General features: G+C 37.2%; 1 protein-coding gene across 1 annotated transcript in view; it reads left to right on the top strand.

The window, feature by feature from the left end:
• The window catches only part of LOC123516653 (ras-related protein Rab-7a-like), a 38,675-nt gene that overhangs the window by 4,469 nt on the left and 10,206 nt on the right, over positions 1 to 24,000 (top strand). The window contains exons 2-7 of the mRNA XM_045276255.1: positions 5,414 to 5,594; positions 6,086 to 6,381; positions 6,842 to 6,902; positions 8,235 to 8,372; positions 8,436 to 8,454; positions 20,854 to 20,860. Of these exons, the coding sequence (XP_045132190.1) occupies positions 5,415 to 5,594; positions 6,086 to 6,381; positions 6,842 to 6,902; positions 8,235 to 8,372; positions 8,436 to 8,454; positions 20,854 to 20,860 (701 nt within the window). The 5' untranslated portion in view covers position 5,414. The remainder of the gene's footprint in view (positions 1 to 5,413; positions 5,595 to 6,085; positions 6,382 to 6,841; positions 6,903 to 8,234; positions 8,373 to 8,435; positions 8,455 to 20,853; positions 20,861 to 24,000) is intronic.

Raw genomic sequence — 24,000 nt, 5'->3', positions numbered from 1 at the left:
ATATATAGTTCTACTCCATCTCCCATCTTATAGATTCCCACCGGTCGTCTTTCACTCTTTCCCATTTCCATGACATGGCTTTTGTCCACATTGAATTCCATCTCCCACCTTTTACTCCATTTCCAGATCTTATTTAGATCTTCCTGCAGTATTTCACAATCCTCTTTTTGCTTCATAACTGCACAGTTTCGCATCGTCTGCTAACAGATTTATGTAGCTGTGTGTGTTTCACTGTTTGATCTGCTGCAGTCTCTGATGAGACAGCCAGACGTTACCCTACGGAACGAGCTCAGAGCTCATTATTTCCTATCTTCGGATAGGCCTGAGACCAGGCACACAACACACACCGGGACAACAAGGTCACAACTCCTCGATTTACATCCTGTACCTACTCACTGCTAGGTGAACAGGGACTACACGTGAAAGGAGACACACCCGGCCGGGGAATCGAACCCCGGTCCTCTGGCTTGTGAAGCCAGTGCTCCAACCTCTGAGCTGTGTGTGTGTGTGTGTGTGTGTATATGTATGTACGTATGGATGGATGGATGCCTGTCTTGTCTTCATATTCTCTCTCTCTCTCTCTCTCTCTCTCTCTCTCTCTCTCTCTCTCTCTCTCTCTCTCTCTCTCTCTCTCTCTCTCTCTCTCTCATCCCATTTGCCCAAGACCCTCACCTGTCTCACACTCACTACAAGTGCACCTGCACTCAGCCCACACCCACAGATGTTTACCCAAACCTACAGCATTTTTTATTGTATATTTGCACCCAACTGAATATATGTACAACATAATCTAGCCAGATTTTTTGTGTTTTACTTTTGAGGTGCTGAAACTGTGGCTGCTTAAATCTGTACGTCAGTCTAGATTTACAAATTGTAAAAAAAGAAAAAATATAATAAATAAAAAAATCTCCCTTTTCACAGTTTCCATTCAGTGCTGCATAGAAGAAGTACAACTATACCTAGATCAGGGCAGGGCTCTCAGCAGACAGAGAGGATCATGAGTAGGAATGAATGAGGTGACTTGCACTTTCAGCATTCTGTGTGGAGGTCTTTTACCTTACCAGAGTTGAGTGCAAACATGGGCTTGTTTTTTCTTTTTTCCCTTTCTCTCCTTTGTAAGTATTAACCTCCATGCCAATGTTGAACATACAAACTGTACAACTATCAATAGAAATTTAGGACAAGGTAACACATCTTGCTCATTGTTGATTATTATATCCATAATTCTTCATATGTATGAACGTAGTTGAATTGTCATAGCAAGTAAAACTTAATATATGTATTAATCACTGCATAAAGTGCTTTACTACTAAGTGTAGATGCATGTAAAACTTTTATTGTGGTTAGTGTTTGCAACTTCTGTTTTAGCTGGAATTTCTGGTGAGTGACTGCAGTCATTAAAGGACAATAATTGAGCTGTGTTACTTGATATTAACTTCGGTATAGAGTACTTAAGGGTCTGCACAAGGCGGGTCTGTGCGTTATGTCCTACATTGAGCTGTGTTACTTGGTATTAACTTCAGTATAGAGTACTGGAGGGTCTGTGTGCAAGACAGGTCTGTGCGTTATATCCCGTGTTAAGTCCCATAACACAGAGATTGAAAATGATGAGGCAAAGTTCAAATTTTTCTGCCAGAACCTGTCCACTGTTGTGTGCGCACCAGAGAGAACTAGGGAGTGTGTTTTCCACAATAAATGAGGTATGTTGTGGTCCGCTAACGGTTTCGATAGTACAGGCAACCCCCGCTTAAAGAAGGGGTTAAGTTCCTAAAAAACTCTTCGTTAAGCAAAACTTTGTTAAGCAAACCAATTATAACAAGTTTAACCCCTGACTTGAACTTCCATTGAAAGTAAACAAAGCGAGAGTGCATCACAGTACAGTGAAAGGTTTAATGAAAGTAAAAATTATGAAGTTAAACATTTAGGCAGTTTAATTTAAGTCATTATAATGTACACTAATGTATGTATGTACGTAACTTTATAATGTTGATGATCTTAAATTTATGAAGGGAGGGAGAGTGAAACAGGAAAGACACTAACTGGCAATCTGTGGAATGTAAACAAAGGGCGCATCATTGTACCGCATACAAAACTTATGTAGTGTTGACCGGGGAAAATCGGACCGTCCAACGAACCGGTACAATTCGGACAGCCTCATTCTTATTTACAATAAATTCATATATAATTTTTTTTTTTTGACGTTTTGAGCATTTCACGATAGAAAGTAACTATTTTCACATTTCTTGTGCAGGTTTGATAAAAAAAAAAAATGATACAGGAAAGAAATTACAATTATATGACTGAAAGCACTGAATCGTAGCCAAAAAAAAAAGTGCGGCAAAGTTTGTTTACCAAATCAGCGGTTTCGGCGAACTTTGTTGTGGCGGTCAGACGCGGCTAACTATCCTCTTCCAAATTGATGATTATAGAGTGTTTTACCTCTACTTTAACATGATTTCATCAGCAATACTTTATTTAGCTTCGTTTTCTCACAATTAACGCTCACTTTTTGGTTCAATTTACCGCGGTAAGCGGTAGTTTTTAGTGCGCAATTGTTTATATTTTGAGAATATGCATTAATATTTTGCCCTGTGCCATCTTTGGCTTATAAAGGGGATTGCTTAGACTCATTATATACCCAATAATGATTATTAGGATAATTAGGGTAATTTAGGGAAATTTTTAATGAAGACTATAAGCCTATAAAGGACTTCAAAAAGCTAGGAATTGTCCTCTCACACTCTCTCTACAGGCTAGCGAGCGATAGCGAGCTCAATAATCTATAGAAAAATTAATGTGGAAACCAATGAGCAGTATTTTTATACAAAAAATCAGCTCCCTGTTGCTTGCTAGCCTGCAGAGTGGGAAGGAAAATTAACGTGACCAGTCTTTTGACACCCTGAGCCTATACCCTTTTTTTACTCAGCTGATCCTCTTTCGTCTGCTAGGAGTGCCCATTAGTAATATATATGCATATAATCTGCTTATTGTATGCTTATGTATCACTTCATAGGGACCTTATAAAAGTACCTTTCACATTCAGAATAAATAATCTTCTTACAGAATACAATAACTTCAAGTGTTACACCAAAACATTGGCTAAAGTAGCCACAGTAAATGAGTAGGCTATGTAGTCTATGAGTAACAGTTTTTTTGTTCTACACTGTTTCTTGCCATTGATTTTGTTATTTTGAATGTGAAAGGCTCAATGTTTATGAAATAAAACTTTTTAATTTTTTTTGAGGAATATATATATATATATATATATATATATATATATATATATTTTTTTTTTTTCCTCATTTATAAAGGGTGGTTCAAATTACCCCATGGGTGGTTCAGTTTACCCTGGTGGGGGGTTCACATTACCCCATTTTTTTATAACTGTGAAACACCCTTATTACTTCAAAGCTGAAGAATCTATGAATGATTTTTTTTTTTTTTTTTTTTTTTAGTGATTTAAAGGCAATAACTTGCTTATGTTTTCATAAAATTTTTGTAAGTTTATCTTAATAAATGTGGGAACAGTATCAAAGTTTGTCAAAACCTGGTCCAAATTACCCCAGTCGACACTACCACATTTCCACAAGGCTTTCCATTTTATCCATTGTAGTCATGAGTTCAGGTGGTTCTTTTAGCTTGCAACGAAGATACGGTCTCACCAGCCTTCTTAATAGAGTTTGCTGACTTGAAAATAGTAGAGACAGTAGATGGAGTCAAGATGGTGGTGAGCAATGCTATTAGTTTTCTCGCCTCCCTCGTGTCTGTGAATAATATCCAGCTTCACTTCGAGAGTAAGAGACTTCCTGGTCTTCTTAGCAACGACAGGTGACATTGCAGGGCATTTTGGTGGTAAATTGAGCGAGGAAAGACGAGCTGCTACAGATGCTGTTATTGTTTGAACAGGGGCAGTGAGTGGTGTGCGTGTTGTCCACGAGAGGCGCTGGTGTATTCGAAAGCCTGTCGGCTTGCGTGATAGGGCGGGCCTTTTAAACTTGGAAAAAATTACCTGGATAAAATTTTGTTAAAGTGAGTTTGGTGTTCGTTAAACGAGCAGATGGTAGTAAAATGAAACCTTCGTTAAGCGGGGGTTGCCTGTACACCTGAATGTCAGCATTAGTCACTGCGCCACCTATTTTCATACAAAACTAACTTAACTTGTCAATGAATTCATTGTTATTATGCCTGGCTGTCAAATGGTTGATGATAAACATGTCTAATCTCAACAAATAAGGAATTGTGTGGGTAACACGTAAGTCCTCCATAGAAAGCCCTCGGAGGGAAGCGTGCCAACCAGGATAGGGCATTACTAGGCTATAGTAAAACTAAATTGTACTGGCCACAGGGTGACGCTGATAATCATGTGCCACATTGCCATATCTTTCATTAATTCAAGGAAAACAAAATAATTGTTTTCTATTTAATTTAATGCATGATTTCGCTTAAAAAAAATTGTGTGGGGGTGACACAAGGGATTTGAAGATCTCTGCAGGTGATTATGTCGTAAGTAAATAAATACAGTAAAAAGCGCTGGTTATAAAAGTGCAAATGAGTGGTAGTTTATATATTTACTGTTATGTCCTCTTGAGATACTCATTCTAACAGTGAGTGGTGAGAAGAAACATAAAATGAGACCGCTTTTTATTTCAGTTATTGCCCCAAGCTTCACTTATTTATTGAATATCATTGGATGCAGAGATTTTTTTGGCTGTAGAACACACAGTAAGACTGGGAAATGTCAGTGTTCCATTGTGGCGATCAGAAAGTGAGTCAATTTGCACGTGCATCCCTGCCTGATAACCAGATTCCCCACTTTCCCAGGGGAAAAATGCTTTATATATATATATATATATATATATATATATATATATATATATATATATATATATATATATATACTCCTTGACAGGCTAGAGGAATTACTAATTACTTAATGAGAACAGTTTTGATAGCTTGTGGATAGAAATAAAGAATTTCAGACACCTAGCGCCATAACCCAACATAACCAATCTCGAAAACCCACCTGTAGGCACACTGGCCGGCATAACCTTCCTTCACTTACAGTACTCCATGCTGAGAAACTGTAACAATAGAGGGCAGTGCAATATCTGCAATCATAGCATATACAATTTTACACTACGCAATCATAGCAGATACAATTTTACACTACTGGTAAAACTTTTGTGGTCTTATTCCAGTCTGGAGGTTTCATAGCTCATATTGTCTGCTTAAGGTATTGCAAACTACCTCCTGTACTATATATGTTGAGGAGGAGTCTATTTTCTTTAGAGGTGATAAGTTTCATAGGCATAGTTGTAGCCTCCTGAGTGCTTTGTTTAATTTTTATTTTCTTTTATTGTAAGGAAGCTTGATTTACTAATGTGTATATTATAATAGAGTTTGCTTCTTCCAGAATGGCATCCAGAAAGAAGATCCTATTGAAAGTTATTATTCTCGGAGACTCTGGGGTTGGAAAAACATCTCTCATGAATCAGTTTGTCAATAAGAAGTTCAGCAACCAGTATAAGGCAACCATTGGTGCTGACTTCCTCACCAAAGAAGTGATGGTGGATGACAGATTGGTCACAATGCAGGTCAGGGAAGCCTCATTATTGAAACCCAGTGAACAAACTTCATTATTTTTGTCTCATGTTTTGGTGGTGGTGGTAAATATATGTATTGTATGTTGGTCATGAGTGTTACTATAATATTCTCTGTTAAGTTATTCTTTTACAGCCCAGTTGTAAATATAATATCATGAATATATTTGTAAGAAAATTTGTTAAGCTATGAAGTAGGAGTATGTGGTTTTTATATTGAATAGAAGGAAGTTTATAGTGTGAGTATATCAGGAGGAAAGGGTGATTCACTTAACCATTATTTTAGTTGTGTAAAGGAATGTGATGATGGTTAGTGGGCAGTGGGAAAATAAAAGTTAGTGAGTCTGAGAAAGAAACACATGAAGATTAGTGTATAATGGGGGAACATAGATAGAAAGATCTTATGAGTTCCTAAGTCTCATCAATAACAAATTCGTTAAGAACTATTCAGAGAATCATTCATTAGGAATTCATTGTAATTGCAGATATGGGACACTGCTGGCCAAGAGAGATTCCAGTCACTTGGGGTTGCCTTCTATCGAGGGGCAGATTGCTGTGTGCTGTGTTATGATGTCACTTCTCCCAACTCATTCAAGTCTTTAGACTCTTGGCGGGATGAATTTCTAATCCAAGCATCACCTCGTGACCCAGACCACTTTCCATTTGTTGTTCTTGGAAATAAAATTGACTTGGAAAATAGAGCGGTAAGTCTCTCTCTCTCTCTCTCTCTCTCTCTCTCTCTCTCTCTCTCTCTCTCTCTCTCTCTCTCTCTCTCTCTCTCTCTCTCATGAACTTTTAGTGCCCTCCACACTATATCAATCTCCCTTCCTTTAGCACAAATTTCCAAACTCAACATTTCTTTGATGTGGAGATGGAAGATATGTACAGTTTTTATTATCTGAAAATGCAGTAGAAGATATCGGGTGATGTGTTTTTGTTGAAATTGTTGATGCAGATATCCATTACACTATTAATATATATGTACATACAGTGGAACCTTGGTTGACAAACTTAATTCTTTCCAGAAGACTTTGTGAACCAAAACCATTTTTTCAATAGGAATCAGTATAGAATAGATTAATCACTTCCTGAACCCCAGTGCTGCATTTGAAAGAGTGACTTGGCACACATCCTGCAGTCCCTGCAATACATAATTATCCTCTATCAAATGCTTATGTGCACCTCTCAGCTGGAATAAACAGAGGATTGTCATTCCTATAGTAAAGGTGTGTAACTTACAGCAAGACAGCATATGCTGATTTTCCTGGCAACACTTACCATGCATCACTAGCTGTCCTGGAGGTGAGACATTTGTGCTGTGATCATCTGTGATGACAAAAATATGGCAGCTCATACAAACATCTCAAAATCTTGTGACTCCTGAGACTTGTCATACTAGGAAAGCATCTTGGAAATAGTATTTAATGTTCCACATTTGTAATAAATTTTTTTTTCTCTGTTTTTCTTTGTGTGGATTGAACAGTAATACAGAGGTGCCTTGAGATACAGACCCTTCAGAGGTGAGGGGTATTGTCAGTTACTGAGAGGGGTTTGTCGATGATACCCTTAGACCTCCCTTTCCCTTTTTCAGTAATTTATTCTTTTAATAATGTTAAAAAATATATATTTTGATAATTTAACCCTTAAACTGCTAATTCCTAATTGCTGAATGCTTTGGTGCGCCTAAAATATAAACATTCCCATGTCAGAGAAAATATATTTTGAATTGTATGCCATGAATGGCAAACATCCAAAATACAGTAATACTGAAGTATTGAATATGTAAATAAATGAATAGAGCAAGAAATAGGCCTGCAAAACTTTGCGGGCTTTGGAAAGCACGGGGAACTAATGACACATCGGGTGCACTGTATGGTCCGGGTTAGGAGCTGAGCGGTACCAAGCTGGGCCGTTTTCTACGCTCTCTCTCTCTCTCTCTCTCTCTCTCTCTCTCTCTCTCTCTCTCTCTCTCTCTCTCTCTCTCTCTCTCTCTCTCTCTCTCTCTCTCTCTCTCTCTCTCTCTCTCTCTGTGTGTGTGTGTGCATGTTTCTGCGTGTCCTACATGATACGAGTCTTCTGTACAGATGTTTTATACATAGTATATATGTATGATAGAACTTTGTGTGTGTGTGTGTGTGTTGGTCCGTCATGAATCCTCTGTACAGATGTTTTGTACGTATTGAGTATGTTTGATTGAGCTTTGTGTGTGTGTGTGTGTGTGTATGTGTGTGTGTGTGTGTGTGTGTGTGTGTGTGTGTGTGTGTGTGTGTGTGTGTCTGTCACGAATCCTCTGTACAGATGTTTTGTACGTATTGGGAATGTTTGATTGAGCTTTGTGTGTGAGTGTGTGTGTGTGCGTGCGTGTGTGCAAGAGACACGAATCCACTGTGCAGATGTTTTGTATGTATTGTGTATGATAGAGCTGTGTGTGTGTGTGTGTGTGTGTTTCTGTATGTCCTGCATGACACAAGTCCTCTGTACAATACCACAGCTCAAAATTTTACTAGGATTGTTGCCCCTATGCCATAAAAAGCTGATATAATAACAATAATCTCTTGATTGAGATAGAAGTAATAAACTATAGCATAATTTGGTCTCCCCTATAAAGTTTTCTACGTTTTCTATGATACTCAGGGCCGGATTCTACCCGACGAGTCACGAGGAGTTGCCAGGTGTCTCCTACTTTTCCGTGAAAACTCAAGTGAGGCCCTTGTTATAGTATCTGGAGCCCTCATGATGGCAACTTTAAGTGGGGAGGAGTCACAAGAGCAGGTCTGAAGGGAAACGCGCCACGAAAATTCAAACATTCCCCACGAAAATTCATGATTACATAAGCGATCGCCACGTCACAGTACTCGAGAGGCTTGATTATATAAGCGATCACCGCAGTTTAAGGGTTAAACCATCTTATTCTATGCTCACTCTTGAAACAAAACATCTCCAACAATTTTACTTCTTTATCTTCCCCTTCTTTTTTTTCATCCTGATGGTACCACTGCCATTTTATCTGTCCTTAAAGTTGAACTTTTCTCTCAAATCTTTGCTAACAACTCCATCTTGGGTGATTCTGGGTTTGTCCCTTCCCATTCTCCTCCTCCCTCTGACTGTTTCATGCCTTCAACTAAAATTCTTTCATAATGATGTTTTCTATGCCCTTATTAGCTTAAACCCTCAGAAGGCTCATGGACCTGATAGAGTCCCTCCTGTCGTTCTCAAAGACTGTGTTTCCATGCTTGCATCCGGCCAGGCCAAACTCTTTCAATTATGTTTATTGACTTCTACCTTTCCTTCTTGCTGGAAGTTTGCCTACATTCAGCCTGTTCCTAAAAAGGGTGCCTGTTATAATCCCTGAGACTACTACCCTATAGCTTTAATCTGTTGCTTGTGTAAAGTTTTTGAATCTGTCCTCAGTAGGAAGATTCTCAAACACTTGTCACTTGACAATCTTCTATCTGATCACCAGTATGGCTTCCATCAAGGCTGCTTTACTGATGATTTTCTGGCTTTCCTTAATGAGTCTTGGTCATCCTCTTTTAGAGATTTTGGTGAAACTTTTGCAGTTGCGTTAGGCATATCAAAAGCTTATGATAGAGTCTGGCACAAAGCTTTGATTTTAAAACTACCCTCCTATGGTTTCCATCCTTCTCTCTGCAACTTTATCTCAAGCTTTCTTTCTGATCATTCTATTGCACCTATGGTAGATGGCCACTGTTCTTCTAAATCTATTAACATTAGTGTTTCTCAGGATCCTGTCCTGTCACCCACTCTCTTTCTATTATTCATTAATGATCTTAACTAAACTTCTTGCCCTATCCACTCCTATGCTGATGATACCACCTTTCCACATCTCTTCAGAGATGACCAACCCTTCAGAAAGTCAACAGATTATGCAGGGATGCCACAGAACACCTGACTTGATCTTTCTAAGATTTCTGATTGGGGAAGAGAAAACTTAGTAGTGTTCAGTGCCTCAAAAACTCAGTTCCTCCATCAATCAACTCAACACAACCATCTAGACAATTATCCCCTCTTCCTTAATGACATTCAGCTGTCCCTCATCTTCTACATTGATTATCCTCAGTCTCTCCTTTACTCATAATCTAAACTGGAAGCTTTACATTTCATCTCTTGCTAAAACAGCTTCTTTGAAGGTAGGCATTCTGAGGCATCTCCACCAGTTTTTCTCCCCTCCAACTGCTAACTCTGTACAAGGGCCTTATTCATCCTTCTATGGAGTATTCTTTGCATATTTAGGGTGGTTCCACTCACACAGTTTTATTAAATATGGTGGAATCTAAAGTTTTTCATCTCATCAATTCCCTTTCTCTGATTGACTGTCTTCAGTCTCTTTCTCACCACTGGAAAGTTGCATCTCCTGCAATCTTCTACATGCTAACTGCTCTTCTGATCTTGCTGACTGCATGCCTCTCGTCCTCCTGTGGTCTCTAACTTCTTTTTCCCACCCATATCCTGTCTAACTTTAATGCAAGAGTTAACCAGTACTCTGAATCATTCATACATTTCTCTGGTATACTCGGGAACTCCCTCCCTGCTTCTGAATTTCCATTTTTCTACGGCTTGACTTCTTTCATGGGGGAAGTTTCAAGACATTTGTCCCTTTATTTCTGCTGACCTTTTCACCAGCAAGGGAACTGGCAATTAAGTGAGTCTCTCTCTCTCTCTCTCTCTCTCTCTCTCTCTCTCTCTCTCTCTCTCTCTCTCTCTCTCTCTCTCTCTCTCTCTCTTGCCACTGGCCAGTTTCCCTTCTTATATAAAAAGAAAAAATTTAAGTGTATAGTAATAAAAATATTGTCATACTAAGAACAGATGAATTAATGATATAGCTTCCTGTTTGATATAATGGCCAATTCCAATATGGTCCAGTGGCATTTAATAACTGCCTAAAGGATCTTGCTGAGTTGACAAAGGAGGGAAGGAAGACAAGGAATCATCAGGGTCAGAGTAGACTACCTCCACAGTATTGCCACCTTTCCATAGATCACAGGCCTGTCTTCTTTCCCTTCCTCTTTTTCTATATAAGTTGGTGTAATTCTGAAATTTTTCTAACTTGTCTTCCACATTGTCGTAGAGGTAAAAATTAAGGTATGCTCTCTCTAGAGAAATGTCCCTCCATCCTAAACATGGCATCTTAGCAGGGAAGTGCGACCCTGCTGAGTGCGGATACCTCACAATCTTACACTTTACCCAGTCTCACATTAGGGTATTCCCTTGCTTCAAATTCATCATATGGCCACCCTCACAGCCAATCTAAGGCAGTAATCTGCAATGCAAATAAGTTCTTCTTGGAAGTAATACTTGAGAGAGAGAGAGAGAGAGAGAGAGAATTGGATGGCTGTGTTGTTAGCATCATTTATTTTCTGCCAACTGTACTGATGACAAAATTTGCTCATTATGCCATCTAGCTCACTTCATACAAAATTATCCTCAGTTAAAAGAAGAAAGAAATGAAATTGTAGACCTCCAAAGACTTGTAAATGAAGACAATCAAATGATTGGGGATTTTGTCTATGTTTGTTGTCTGCTGCACTTTTGTCAACATCTACGCTCTCTCTCTCTCTCTCTCTCTCTCTCTCTCTCTCTCTCTCTCTCTCTCTCTCTCTCTCTCTCTCTCTCTCTCTCTCTCTCTCTCTCTCTCTCTCTCTCTCTCTCTCTCTCTCCCTCCTCCCTCCCTCCTCTCTCTCTCTCTCTCTCTCTCTCTCTCTCTCTCTCTCTCTCTCTCTCTCTCTCTCTCTCTCTCTCTCTCTCTCTCTCTCTCTCTCTCTCTCTCTCTCTCAGTCTGGCAGTGCCATTTTCCTTGCTTGCCTGCCAACATTCAAACAGAAATGCATAACTAGCAACTCACTTAGGCAGGCCACGTGTCCAACCAGCCCTAGACTCCAATTCACCATGATTGACACTTCAGTGGCACCTACAGGCAAGCATTCACAAATTTTGTAAATTGTTTACAAACTAAACAACTTACAATGGTATTTGGCATGCAGGAGTTAATGAGCTTTTATTTGGCTTGTTTATCATGTCGTGTGTGTTCATCTGTGCAGCCATAAGGGAACTATGGATTTGTGGGGTAGGGGGAAACTGCCATTACAGTCCCAAAAAATTTGATTATAAGTATAAAATCAGTCTTATTTAGCAAAATCTGTTACTACAAGGTCCATTATGACAAGGTACCACTGTAGTGTTTTTAAGATTTTTGTTATGGCCTATAGTGCCTGTAGGTATACTTGAAGAGTATGGGAAGAACTGTCCACCTTCCACCCTTTAGCAGTGCAGGCAATTTTATTTATAGTGGTACCCATGTTACAACCCATATCACTTCCCCAAGTGCATCTTTGGTGTAAGGCAATTACACCTTCACTTAGAACCTGGGTATCATGGTGACATATAGGTAACTTTTAACCACTCGGCAAATGACTAAATTTCAAGGCGTTACGTGGTGGGATTCGAACCTACACATGGACGTCTGCCTGATCACATGGTTACCACCATATCCACTACACCACCACCTCCCTTTGCTGATGTGGCGTTCTTTATTTTTATTGTAATTCACTTTGGCTTCATAACACCACTATCACTATAGTCTGGCTTCACTTAGATGGCTCCTGGGTCTTGGGCTGAGATTTTAGTGTTGCCGCCACTTTTCCTGAACTCTCCAACTACCTGCTTATGCTTTTCTCTGCGACATCGAGTACTATAGGTTGCAGGTACAATATGTATGCATGTAGTATGTAAATATATTTAGAGTATATTGTAGTGGGGAAGGGACATTCAGGTGTGGCTTTGGCCTCATGTCAGGTCAGGATGCCAGTGTTGCCAAAAAGTGAATATTTCCACCATGCCATGATGTATAGGTTGCGCGCACTCTCTCTCTCTCTCTCTCTCTCTCTCTCTCTCTCTCTCTCTCTCTCTCTCTCTCTCTCTCTCTCTCTCTCTCTCTCTCTCTCTCTCTCTCTCTCTTCTCTCTTAAGGCGCGTCACACTAGCACTTTTCCGTCTCTCTCTCTCTCTCTCTCTCTCTAAAGGCGGCACTCACACTAGCACTCTCTCTGTCTCTCTCTCTCTCTCTCTCTCTCTCTCTCTCTCTCTCTCTCTCTCTCTCTCTCTCTCTCTCTCTCTCTCTCTCTCTCTCTCTCTCTCTCTCTCTCTCTCTCTCTCTCTCTCTCTTAAAGGCGGCGTCACACTAGCACTTTTCCGTCTTCTTTTTCCGTCAATTTTGTGACGACTCAACTTTTGCAGACGGTGGCCGTCACACACAAGCTTGCTTCCGCCTTTGCCGCGCTTGTCGATTGTAAACAAACATGGCTTCTCATTCACCCCAGCAAACTGCGGCTTTTTTGCACCTTATAATGTAATCAGCTGTTCTGTGATCCCAAAGGCAACGGTGACCTCTAATGCTCTCTATGAGAAATTCGTCAGTGTGTTTTGTCCACTGCTCATCTTGGCCAGCTACTTGGAAGTTGCCTTGGAAATTTTCAAAAGCATCGCACATTCGCACTCCCCTGGAAATGTACACAAACAACTGAGGAACTTTTCATTGCTAGGCTAGAAGAAAAAAAAATATGTATACAAACAGATATTCACCAACTCATTTAAATTTCATGCCATGATAATAGCATTCTTCCGTTTAACAAAAAAATTTTTTTTTTAATAAAAGTGTTGATTAGAAACCATAGTTCTTATTTTGATTAAAAATTGGCGCTAGACGAAAACGATGCGTTCCATCTGACTCAAGACGACGGAAAGAGTTGACGGAAGAGTAAAAAGACGACGGAAATCGCCTGAGACGACGGAAAAAGTGCTAGTGTGACGCTGCCTTTATATATATATATATATATATATATATATATATATATATATATATATATATATATATATATATATATATATATATATATATATATATATATATATATATATATATATATATATATATATATATATATATATATATATATATATATATATATATATATATATATATATATATATATATATATATATATATATATATATATATATATATATATATATATATATATATATATATATATATATATATATATATATATATATATATATATATATATATATATATATATATATATATATATATATATATATATATATATATATATATATATATATATATATATATATATATATATATATATATATATATATATATATATATATATATATATATATATATATATATATATATATATATATATATATATATATATATATATATATATATATATATATATATATATATATATATATATATATATATATATATATATATATATATATATATATATATATATATATATATATATATATATATATATATATATATATATATATATATATATATATATATATATATATATATATATATATATATATATATATATATATATATATATATATATATATATATATATATATATATATATATATATATATATATATATATATATATATATATATATATATATATATATATATATATATATATATATATATATATATATATATATATATATATATATATATATATATATATATATATATATATATATATATATATATATATATATATATATATATATATATATATATATATATATATATATATATATATATATATATATATATATATATATATATATATATATATATATATATATATATATATATATATATATATATATATATATATATATATATATATATATATATATATATATATATATATATATATATATATATATATATATATATATATATATATATATATATATATATATATACAGTGGTACCTTGACATATGAATTTCATTCGTTCCGTGACGATCATTGTATATCAAAAAAATTGTATATCAAATAGATTTTTCACATAGAAATTAATGGAAATAGAATTAATTCATTCTTGTAATACAAATTTACCCCCCAAAAATTAACATGCTTTAAATACCAACCAAATATAGATTTAATATAAGATAAATACAATGTTTATTGTATGCATGATATAAACGTACTATATTGCCCCAAATAACAACTTAACCCTCAATCCTCAGGACACGTCAATAGATGTTCATCACGCAAGACTCAGGGCACGTTGATAGACATTTATGCTTTTTATGGCTATATTTTGGCTATTTTCCTTCCGTTTTCTTTGCTTGTGAGCTGGCAACACTCATCAGGAGTAAACATATGCTATACATCACTGTGTCACCAACTCTCATGATGTATGGTGGGAGCGACAGTGGTTTCATGGTGTCCAATTCCGCCACCTCTCCCGCACGCCTTACTTCTACACCTCGGGTCTCTCACCATGTTACGGGGATACAACTTTTGAATGGGAGTGGTATCAGAATGGAGAGAAAGAGAGTGAGGATACAAGGGTGCCTGCTTTCTATCGCTCTAGCCAAGGCCGCTGAACACGATCGGATGCAAGGCCACGTACACTGATGATACCACCTCATTCAACCTGTGATATTTTGGTAACCATAACATCTAGAGACTTCTGGTTCTTTGCATTGGAAAGAGAAAGAGTTGCTTGTGGGCAGAATACCATTTGTACTCGCTCGTTTATTGAATTTCCAAGGGTAATCAGTACAGGGGATCCTCGTGATTCGACTGTTCGCAGTTCGAATTATGGCCAATTTGAACTCAATTAATTAATACCCAATCCTCAAGGTTCAACCGACTGACTCGCAAATTCGACATTCATATCTTGCACGCCACTCACCTGGTTAAATTCGCCGCCACCACAAATTCGTCCCCAGCCCGCCAGGCAGAAGTGTTAACCGACTCTACCCTGTGCCGCACAGATTGGGTGAAAAGGAGCCGATTGGGCTACTTTTAAAGGGTATGCACTACTTAAATTCATAATCTGCTACCTGCAATTTTTTTGGCTACTTAATTCATGATATGTTTGGGCTGCTTGATGACATTATTGGGCTTCATTTGTAATTTTTCTAAATGTTAACAATAATAATGATGATATTAACAACATTAATAAAAGTATGAATAATAATAATAGTAGTAATATTAACCGTGACATAGAGAATGGTGTAGTTATGGTGCTTCTTTTTTGTGGTGAGTAGGCAACTGATGACATCACGTTTCTCTCACCTCACCTGTACTTCAAGAAAATGACTTACTAGATAATGCAAATCTTTAAAAAAAGTGATGCAGAGGAAGTGAAAGGAAAAATCTTTAAGGCAATAAGAATAATTAATTAAGTTTTGTTAAGAAAAAAATATTTTGGTTAAATTTAGGTAAGAATGGAAATAATTTATGAAAAAAAAAGCCAGAAAAAAAATTTGTGGAAGAAATGGTACATCTTGAAAGAGGACTCCATTCACCTCCCCCTAACCCCATGGAAAGAAATGTGAGCGGATAGTGGTGAAATCCACTATTTTTTAAGCATACTTCTGCTACTTTTCATTAGGAAAATCTGACAACATTGCCTGTGTGTCGCTTCCTCTGCGTCTCTCGCCCCAGGCGTTGTCCATGTAGGCCAAGCTCTGCTGTTCCACCTCCTGCCTCCCTGCCATTTAGACCATTCCTCGCAAAGCCACCTCCAGCTCTAGCCCTAAGAAACACAATTTCCTGCCTTTCAAAGATAAACTTGAGCTTATAAGAAAGTGTGAGGCAGGTATAGCACACAGTGTGGTTGCAGCGCAAATGGGTGTCCCTAGATCAACAGTATCATCAATTTGGAAGAAGAGACAAGTACCACGAGACTGCTGCACGTGTTTTTATTTCCAAAAATGTACTGTACAGCACCCAAATGTGTTTAATAAAAAAAAAAAAAGTTAGATATAAATGAATTCTTTAATAATACTGGATTAGTCTAAGTTAGTGTTTTTTTAGAGGTTATAGTGATGATTTGGGGGATCTAGGCTGGGGGGTTGGTCCCTATCCCCCTTAATTCTTATGTATCTTATGGGAAAAATTGCTTCACCATTCGAATAAATGCTAATTCGACTGATATAAAAACGTCCTAACCCTGTCGAATTGCGAGGATCCCCTGTATGTGAATACAGGCTATTTTGTATGTTTCTCGTCAAAACTTTTACTTTTGGGATCCATGATCATGGGGTCTTGAGTTCACTAAACTTAAGAAAAAATACACACTGCTGAGGAGCACAGACACATACATGTACAAAAGATGAACAACAATACACAACGCAGGCTGAATGTTCGGGTGGACGCTGGTAGCCAAGTGATCACTGCCCCATCTACCGATGGCTATTCGTACCTTAAAAATATCTTCATATTTTGAGACATAAATTATATGAAATTTTTTATTGTGTATAAAAAAAAAAATTGTATGTTGGGGCGTTCGTATCTCAAGGTATTACTGTATATATATATATATATATATATATATATATATATATATATATATATATATATATATATATATATTTATGTGTGTGTGTGTACAGGCAATCCTCACTTTACAAATGTGTTACGTTCCAAAAAAAAACGTTAGTTGAGTGAATTTTTGTTAAGCGAACCAATTATAACAAGTTTGACACCTGACTTGAACTCCCATTGAAAATAAACAAAGCGAGAGTGCATCATAGTACAGTAAAAGGTTTAATGAAAGTAAAAATTATGAAGTTAAACATTTAAGCAGTTTAATTTAAGACTAAGCCATTATAATGTACACTAATGTATGTATGTAAATAACTTTATAATGTTGATGATCTTAAATTTATGAAGGGAGGGAGAGTGGAGTGGGAAAGACACTAGCTGGCAACCTGTAGAATGTAAACAAAAGACGCATCATTGTACTGCATACAACAAAACTTATGTACCACGTTTCCACAAGGCTTTCCATTTTATCCATTGCAGAGTCACGAGTTCAGGTGGTTCTTTTAGCTTGTAAGGAAGATACGGTCTCACCAGCCGCCTTAATAGAGTCTGCTGACTTGAAAATAGTTGAGACAGTAGATAGAGTCAAGCCAATAGCAATGCTATTAGTTTTCTTGCCTCGTGTCTGTGATAAATATCCAGCTTCACTTCAAGAGTAAGAGACTTCCTTTTCTTCTTAGCAACGCTAGACGACATTACAGGGCTGGTTGTAGGGCGTTTTGGTGGCATGTTGAGCATTAGATTATGAGCTGCTGCTGGACCCTGTTTTTGTTTTGAGTTAAGAGTGGGGAAGGGTAGGGGAGTGAGTGGTGCGCGTTTTGTCCACGAGAGTCGCTGGTGTATTCAAAAGCCTGTTGGCTTATGTGATACAGCAGGGCTTTAAACTTGGAAAAAATTACTGGATAAATTTTTTTAAAGCAAGTTTGGTGATCTTTATACGAGCAGTAGTAAAAGGAAATGTTCGTTGTAGCGAAATTTCGTTGTGTGAACCTTTGTTAAGCGGGGGTTGCCAGTATATATATATATATGGGTGTCCTTAGATCAACAGTATCAACAATTTGGAAGAACAGGGATAAGTACCGCGAGACCACTGCATCATGCAAGTGTTTTTATTTCCAAAAATGTACTGTACAGCACCCTAATATGTTTAATAAAAAAAGTTAGATATGAATGAAGCCTTTAACAGTACTGATTTAGTCTAGATTAGTGTTTTTTAAAGGTTATAGTGATGTTTTGGGGCATCCAGGCTGGAGGTTGGTCCCTATCTCCCTAATTCTTAAGTATCCAATGGGAAAAATTGCTTCACAATTCAAATTAATGCTGATTCAACCGATGAAAAACCGCCATAATTCTGTCGAATTGCAAGAATTCCCTTTGTATGTGTATATATATACAGTAAGGTCTCGGTTTACGCCAGAGTTACGTTCCTGAAACATGACGTAAGTTGATTTTGTACGTAACTCGAGTTTCCGTACATTTCAGAGCATATTATCGAGTTTTCAACCAATCATTGTTTATGGTCATTCAGGTAAGTAAAAGGTTATATTGTTATATTATTTACAACTATGTAGGAATATGAAACACAAGCTTGTTTTTGTTGTTGATTAGTGCCGCGAACGCGAAGGACTGCAGGTTCCTGAGAGGGGTGGATGCCTGAGGCTGCCAGGAGGGTGGGCAGGTCGAATGTTGTGATGCCCAGGGCGGATAGCTGGGAGCGTAGTGCAGTGCGGTGGGAGTAGAAGCGTGGGCAGCGGAGCAGGAAATGCAATAGGAAAGGGCAATAGGGATCAGCAGACAGGCGCAGACGGTGCAAGTGAGCTGCGAGTGTGGTGTGGCCCAGGCGAAGGCTCCGGAGTTGTTATTGTTGTGATGGTGGGTGCGCGAGCCCTCAAGGTCGTCAACCTCCCCGTTGTCATGGTAACGGGCTTTTCTTAGCATCACTTTTCTTAGCATCAATGCTGTCACTAAGGAGTTTTCTCTTTGGTGCCATTGAGCAAGATACTAAGAACTTGAGTCAATAAACGCAGAAGTAGGATAACACTCTTGCCAGGGGCAACGGTGTGTTGGAACTGAGGCAGGGTGTTATTGTATTCAAGCGTGAGGCGGGCGGTGTGACGGGTAACCACTAGTGACGCCTGGCGGCCAACAATAACAATAAATACTGCGCTTTACGATTTATAAATTTTCAATTTTTTTAATCTTAATTTGCCTTATAGTGGACTCACGTAACTACGAGTTTGACGTAACTCGAGATCGATGTAACCCGGGACCTTACTGTATATATATATATATATATATATATATATATATATATATATATATATATATATATATATATATATATATATATATACCGTATTTTACAGCTTGCATCTTGCATCTTGGAAGACGCACCCAAATATTTGAAAGAAATTTCTAAGAAAAAAAAAGTCATTCTCATACAAGAACGTATTCACCATATACCCGACCACTGAATACAAAAACATAAGAAGCAAGGAGCCTATAAGACACTATTGTTTCACCACTCATTACAAATTTGCTGGAGCACTCACCACAAATTTAAAACTATGTAAAGGAAAACACCATAAGTAAATACATATACACAGCAAAACAGTCCATCTCTTCTTGTTTTAGTGGCGGGTGACGGCATGTTTTGGACCTGTTGTTTATATTACGGAATCACTTGTCCAATCGCCGAAATCGAACACGTCAGTGCTGCAGTTTGTATTTATTTTATTTTGCAGTCGTGCTTCATAGGCTTTATCAATGTGAATACAATTCACAAGTGGAGTTTTGACTCTTGTTTGAATGAGTAAGCCACTTGGATATTCTATTAATAAAGGTATAAAGGCACCTGGCATGTGTGTGTCCGTTTGTGTGGATGTATGTGTGTATTGCAATGAGACGAGGGAACGGCCCGTTTTCTCCACACGCTGAGTAGGCTGCAGGAAGGATTATGGTATTGGAAATACTTATAACACCTAAGTACTGAGTTCAAACCATACTTACAGTTTTCCTTATGATATGACAAACATGCATTCCTCTAAGACACTACCCTGACCAAATCCCAGGAGCTATCTAAGCATAGACAGACTATGACATTTCATAAAAAAAAAAAAGAAAAACACACACACACACACACACACACACACACACACACACACACACACACACACACACACACACACACACACACGGACGCACTGGCGCAGTTCCGACGATCAGCTGATCTTCACTACACCTGTTGTATAGTATTTACAGTGGCCTGGGCAGGTAGTGTGGACTCATTTTTTTTTTTTTTTTTTCTCCATGAAATCAATTAGTAAGGAATAATGAGTGAAAAAGATATTCCATCCAAATGCAGACATGAGAATAGAGAAGGGGCTGATGATGACTATGTCGGTGAGGGAGAACGCGTATTCGAAGGGTTCGATATGACGACAACTTCACTACTTAAGAGAGTGTCAAATATTGAATGTAAACTAGATAAACTGATAAAGGAGAAGATGGAAATGAAAGAGAATAAAGAACAGGAAATGGAGTTTATAAGACTGAGAGAAAGGATAAGAAAAGTGGAAGAAAATGAAGCTAGGCTAAGAGCGGAAAACGAAGAACTAAAAAAGGAAGTAGCTAACTACAAGAAGCAGATGGAAGAAGGACTCGGTAAAGCCGAGAAAGAAAAGGAGAAGCTGAAAGATCTAGTAAACAAGGAAGAGGAAAGAGTACAGAACGTGATTAAAAAGAAGTACAAGCATGGAGAGTCCAAGATAAGAAAGATAAGGCCGATTTTCAGGAGGTGATTCAAGAACAACTTAAAGAAAAGAAGAAAATATGACAAACAAAATGATAGGAGTCCTCAAGACAAAAGAAAATCTAGTTAGAGAAATTGCAGAAAAAAGAAGAGTGTAGTCGTATTTGGAATAAAAGAAAAAATATAAAATATAGACCAAAAAGAAAAAGAAGAAATGAAATCAGTCAAAGACCTACTGAAGAATCTTAATGACGAAGATAGGCAGAACTTGGAAGAGGAAGTAGAAGAAATAAACAGAATGGGACCATATCAAGAAGGAAAAACGAGACCAATTAAAATACTACTAAAATCACAAGCAGCAACAGAAGAAATATTATATAGAACAACAAAACTTAGAGAAACAGAAGGCTGCAAGGATATCTATATAAAGAAAAATAGAAATGAGGAAGAAAGGAAGAGATACAATGAACTGGCAGCAGCAGTAAGGAAAAGAATAATGAAAGGTCAGAAGAGGAGAAGAAGGCATTTTTGGAGAATTCTAGGAGACAGGATAAGGAAATGGTATATAAACGAGAAGGAAGAGAAAAAAGTGGAACAAGTTTAACTAAAAATGATAAAGGCAAAAGACTAAAAATGATGTATACGAACATAGACGGGGTTTTATCAAGTAAATTAGAATTAAGAGATTACATAAGGAAAGAAAATCCAGATATTGTATGCCTGGCTGAAACAAAACTAAATGAGGCAATCAAAATAGATTTGGATAATAGGTATAATGTATGGAGAAGAGACAGAGTGGGTAAAGGAGGAGGAGGAGTCATGATAATGTTAAGGAAGGAGATAGTGATCAACCAAGTGGAATGTGGGAAGGAAAAGCAGAAGTATTGTATATTAAGATGCATATTAATAAAAAAGAGTTAACAATCATTGTAACATATGTGCCACCAAAAACAAATTCATGGACCAATCAAGAATATAAAGACATGATAGATGACACAATAAGGAGTCTAATGAGAATCGTTAAAGAAAGGAGAAAAGTGATATTAGTAGGAGATTTCAACTGTAAAGAAGTGGACTGGGAAAATTATGAAAGTGGTATGGGGAAGAAGCCTGGGAGAAAGATTCTTGAACCTAATGATAGACAATATGATGGACCAGAGAGTAAAGGAATGCACAAGATTCAGAGGAAACGACGAGCGGCGAGATTGGACCTAGTTTTTACAAGGGTATACAAATGAATGATGATATAAGATATAAGTGCCCATTGGGAAAGAGTGACCATGCAATATTAGAAATAGATATAGAAGAAGGAAAGGAAGATAGAGACGATTCATACAAAGGAGACCGATTAAATTACAGAAAGGCTGATATTGAGAATCTCAAGAACTATTTTAAAAACGTAGACTGGGAGGAGATGGAAAACTCAGAGACAATGCAAGACAAATATAACTTATTTTTGGAAATATACAAAACAGGAGTCAGGAATATGTCCCAAAATATAGACCAAAAGAAGAAGGAAAGAAAGATTGGTTTAATGCAAGGTGTGCTAGGGCAAAGGAGAAAAGAGATGGAGCATGGAAAAGGTGGAGGAGAAATAGGAATCCAACAAACAAGGAAAACTTCAAGGCAGCGAGAAATGAATATGTTAAGGTGAGGAAGGAAGAGGAAAAGAACTTGAAAAGATATTGTCGAAAAATGTAAGGAGCAACCAAAATTGTTCTATAGATTCATAAATGGAAAAATTAGGCAAAAAGAAACAATAGAAAGGTTAAAAGGAGAGAACGGGATGGTGGAAGACCCAAAAAGTATGGCAGAACTATTAAATAAAAATTCCAGGAGGTCTTTACTAAAGAATCCAAATTTGAGAGGCCACAGGGTAATAGAGACAATCTATATGAAAGAGATTAAAGTAACCAAGCTTGAAATAAAAGAGTTAATGAAGGAACTGGATGAAGAGAAGGCAATGGGACCGGATGAAGTCTCAGGCAGAATACTGAAAGAATGTAGGGAAGAACTAGCAAGTCCTATATACAACATCATAAAATGCTCAATAGAAAATGGAACAGTGCCAGTAGAATGGAAAAGAGCTGAGGTGGTTCCCATATATAAGAGTGGAAGGAAGAAGAACCTTTAAATTACAGACCGGTATCACTAACTAGTGTAATATGCAAGATGTGTGAAAGAATAATAAAGAAACAATGGATCGAGTTCCTTGAAGACAACAAATTAATATCAAATAGCCAATTTGGTTTTAGAAAAGGACGGTCTTGTGTAACTAATTTATTGAGTTTCTATTCTAGAATAGTTGATAGAGTACAAGAGAGAGAGGATGGGTTGACTGCATCTATTTGGATTTAAAAAGGCGTTTGACAAAGTGCCACATGCAAGATTACTGTGGAAGTTAGAGGAGAAGGGTGGCTTAAAAGGAAGCACATTGAGATGGATAGAAAATTATTTGAGGGAGAGAAATAAGGACGGTAGTTAAAGATATGAAGTCCAAGTGGAGAGCAGTAGAAAGCGGAGTGCCACAGGGGTCAGTATTGGCACCAATACTTTTCCTCATTTATATTAACGACATGCCAGAAGGAGTGAACAGCTACATAAATTTGTTTGCGGATGATACGAAACTGTGCAGAGTTATAAAGCAAAAGGAGGATTGTGAAATACTGCAAGAAGACCTAAATAAGATCTGGGAATGGAGTAAGAAGTGGGAAATGGAATTCAATGTGAACAAAAGCCATGTCATGGAAATGGGAAAGAGTGAAAGACGACCTGTGGGAATCTATAAGATGGGAGATGGAGTAGAACTGGAGAAAGTCAAAAAGGAAAAGGACTTAGGAGTGACGATGGAAGAAAACAATCAACCAGTAAGCCATATTGATAGAATTTTTAGAGAAACATATAATTTGCTGAGGAATATTGGAGTAGCATTTCACTACATGGACAAAGAAATGATGAAGAAATTGATAAATACTATAATAAGACCCAGATTGGAATATGCAGGAGTAGTGTGGACCCCTCATAAAAGAAACACATAAGGAAATTGGAGGCTACAAAAATGGCTACAAGAATGGTCCCAGAACTTGAAGGGATGACATATGAGGAGAGACTAAAGGCTATGGATCTACCAACCTTGGAACAAAGAAGGAGAGAGGAGACCTGATACAAGTCTATAAATTGATCAACGGAATGGACCAAGTGGATAATGAGAAACTGATCCTGAGAGAAGAATATGA

The sequence above is a fragment of the Portunus trituberculatus genome, chromosome 41, assembly GCF_017591435.1.
Source record: "Portunus trituberculatus isolate SZX2019 chromosome 41, ASM1759143v1, whole genome shotgun sequence".
NCBI lineage: Eukaryota > Metazoa > Arthropoda > Malacostraca > Decapoda > Portunidae > Portunus > Portunus trituberculatus.
The sequence above is the reverse complement of the archived record's forward strand: the minus strand, read 5'-3'. Positions and strand labels throughout refer to the sequence as shown.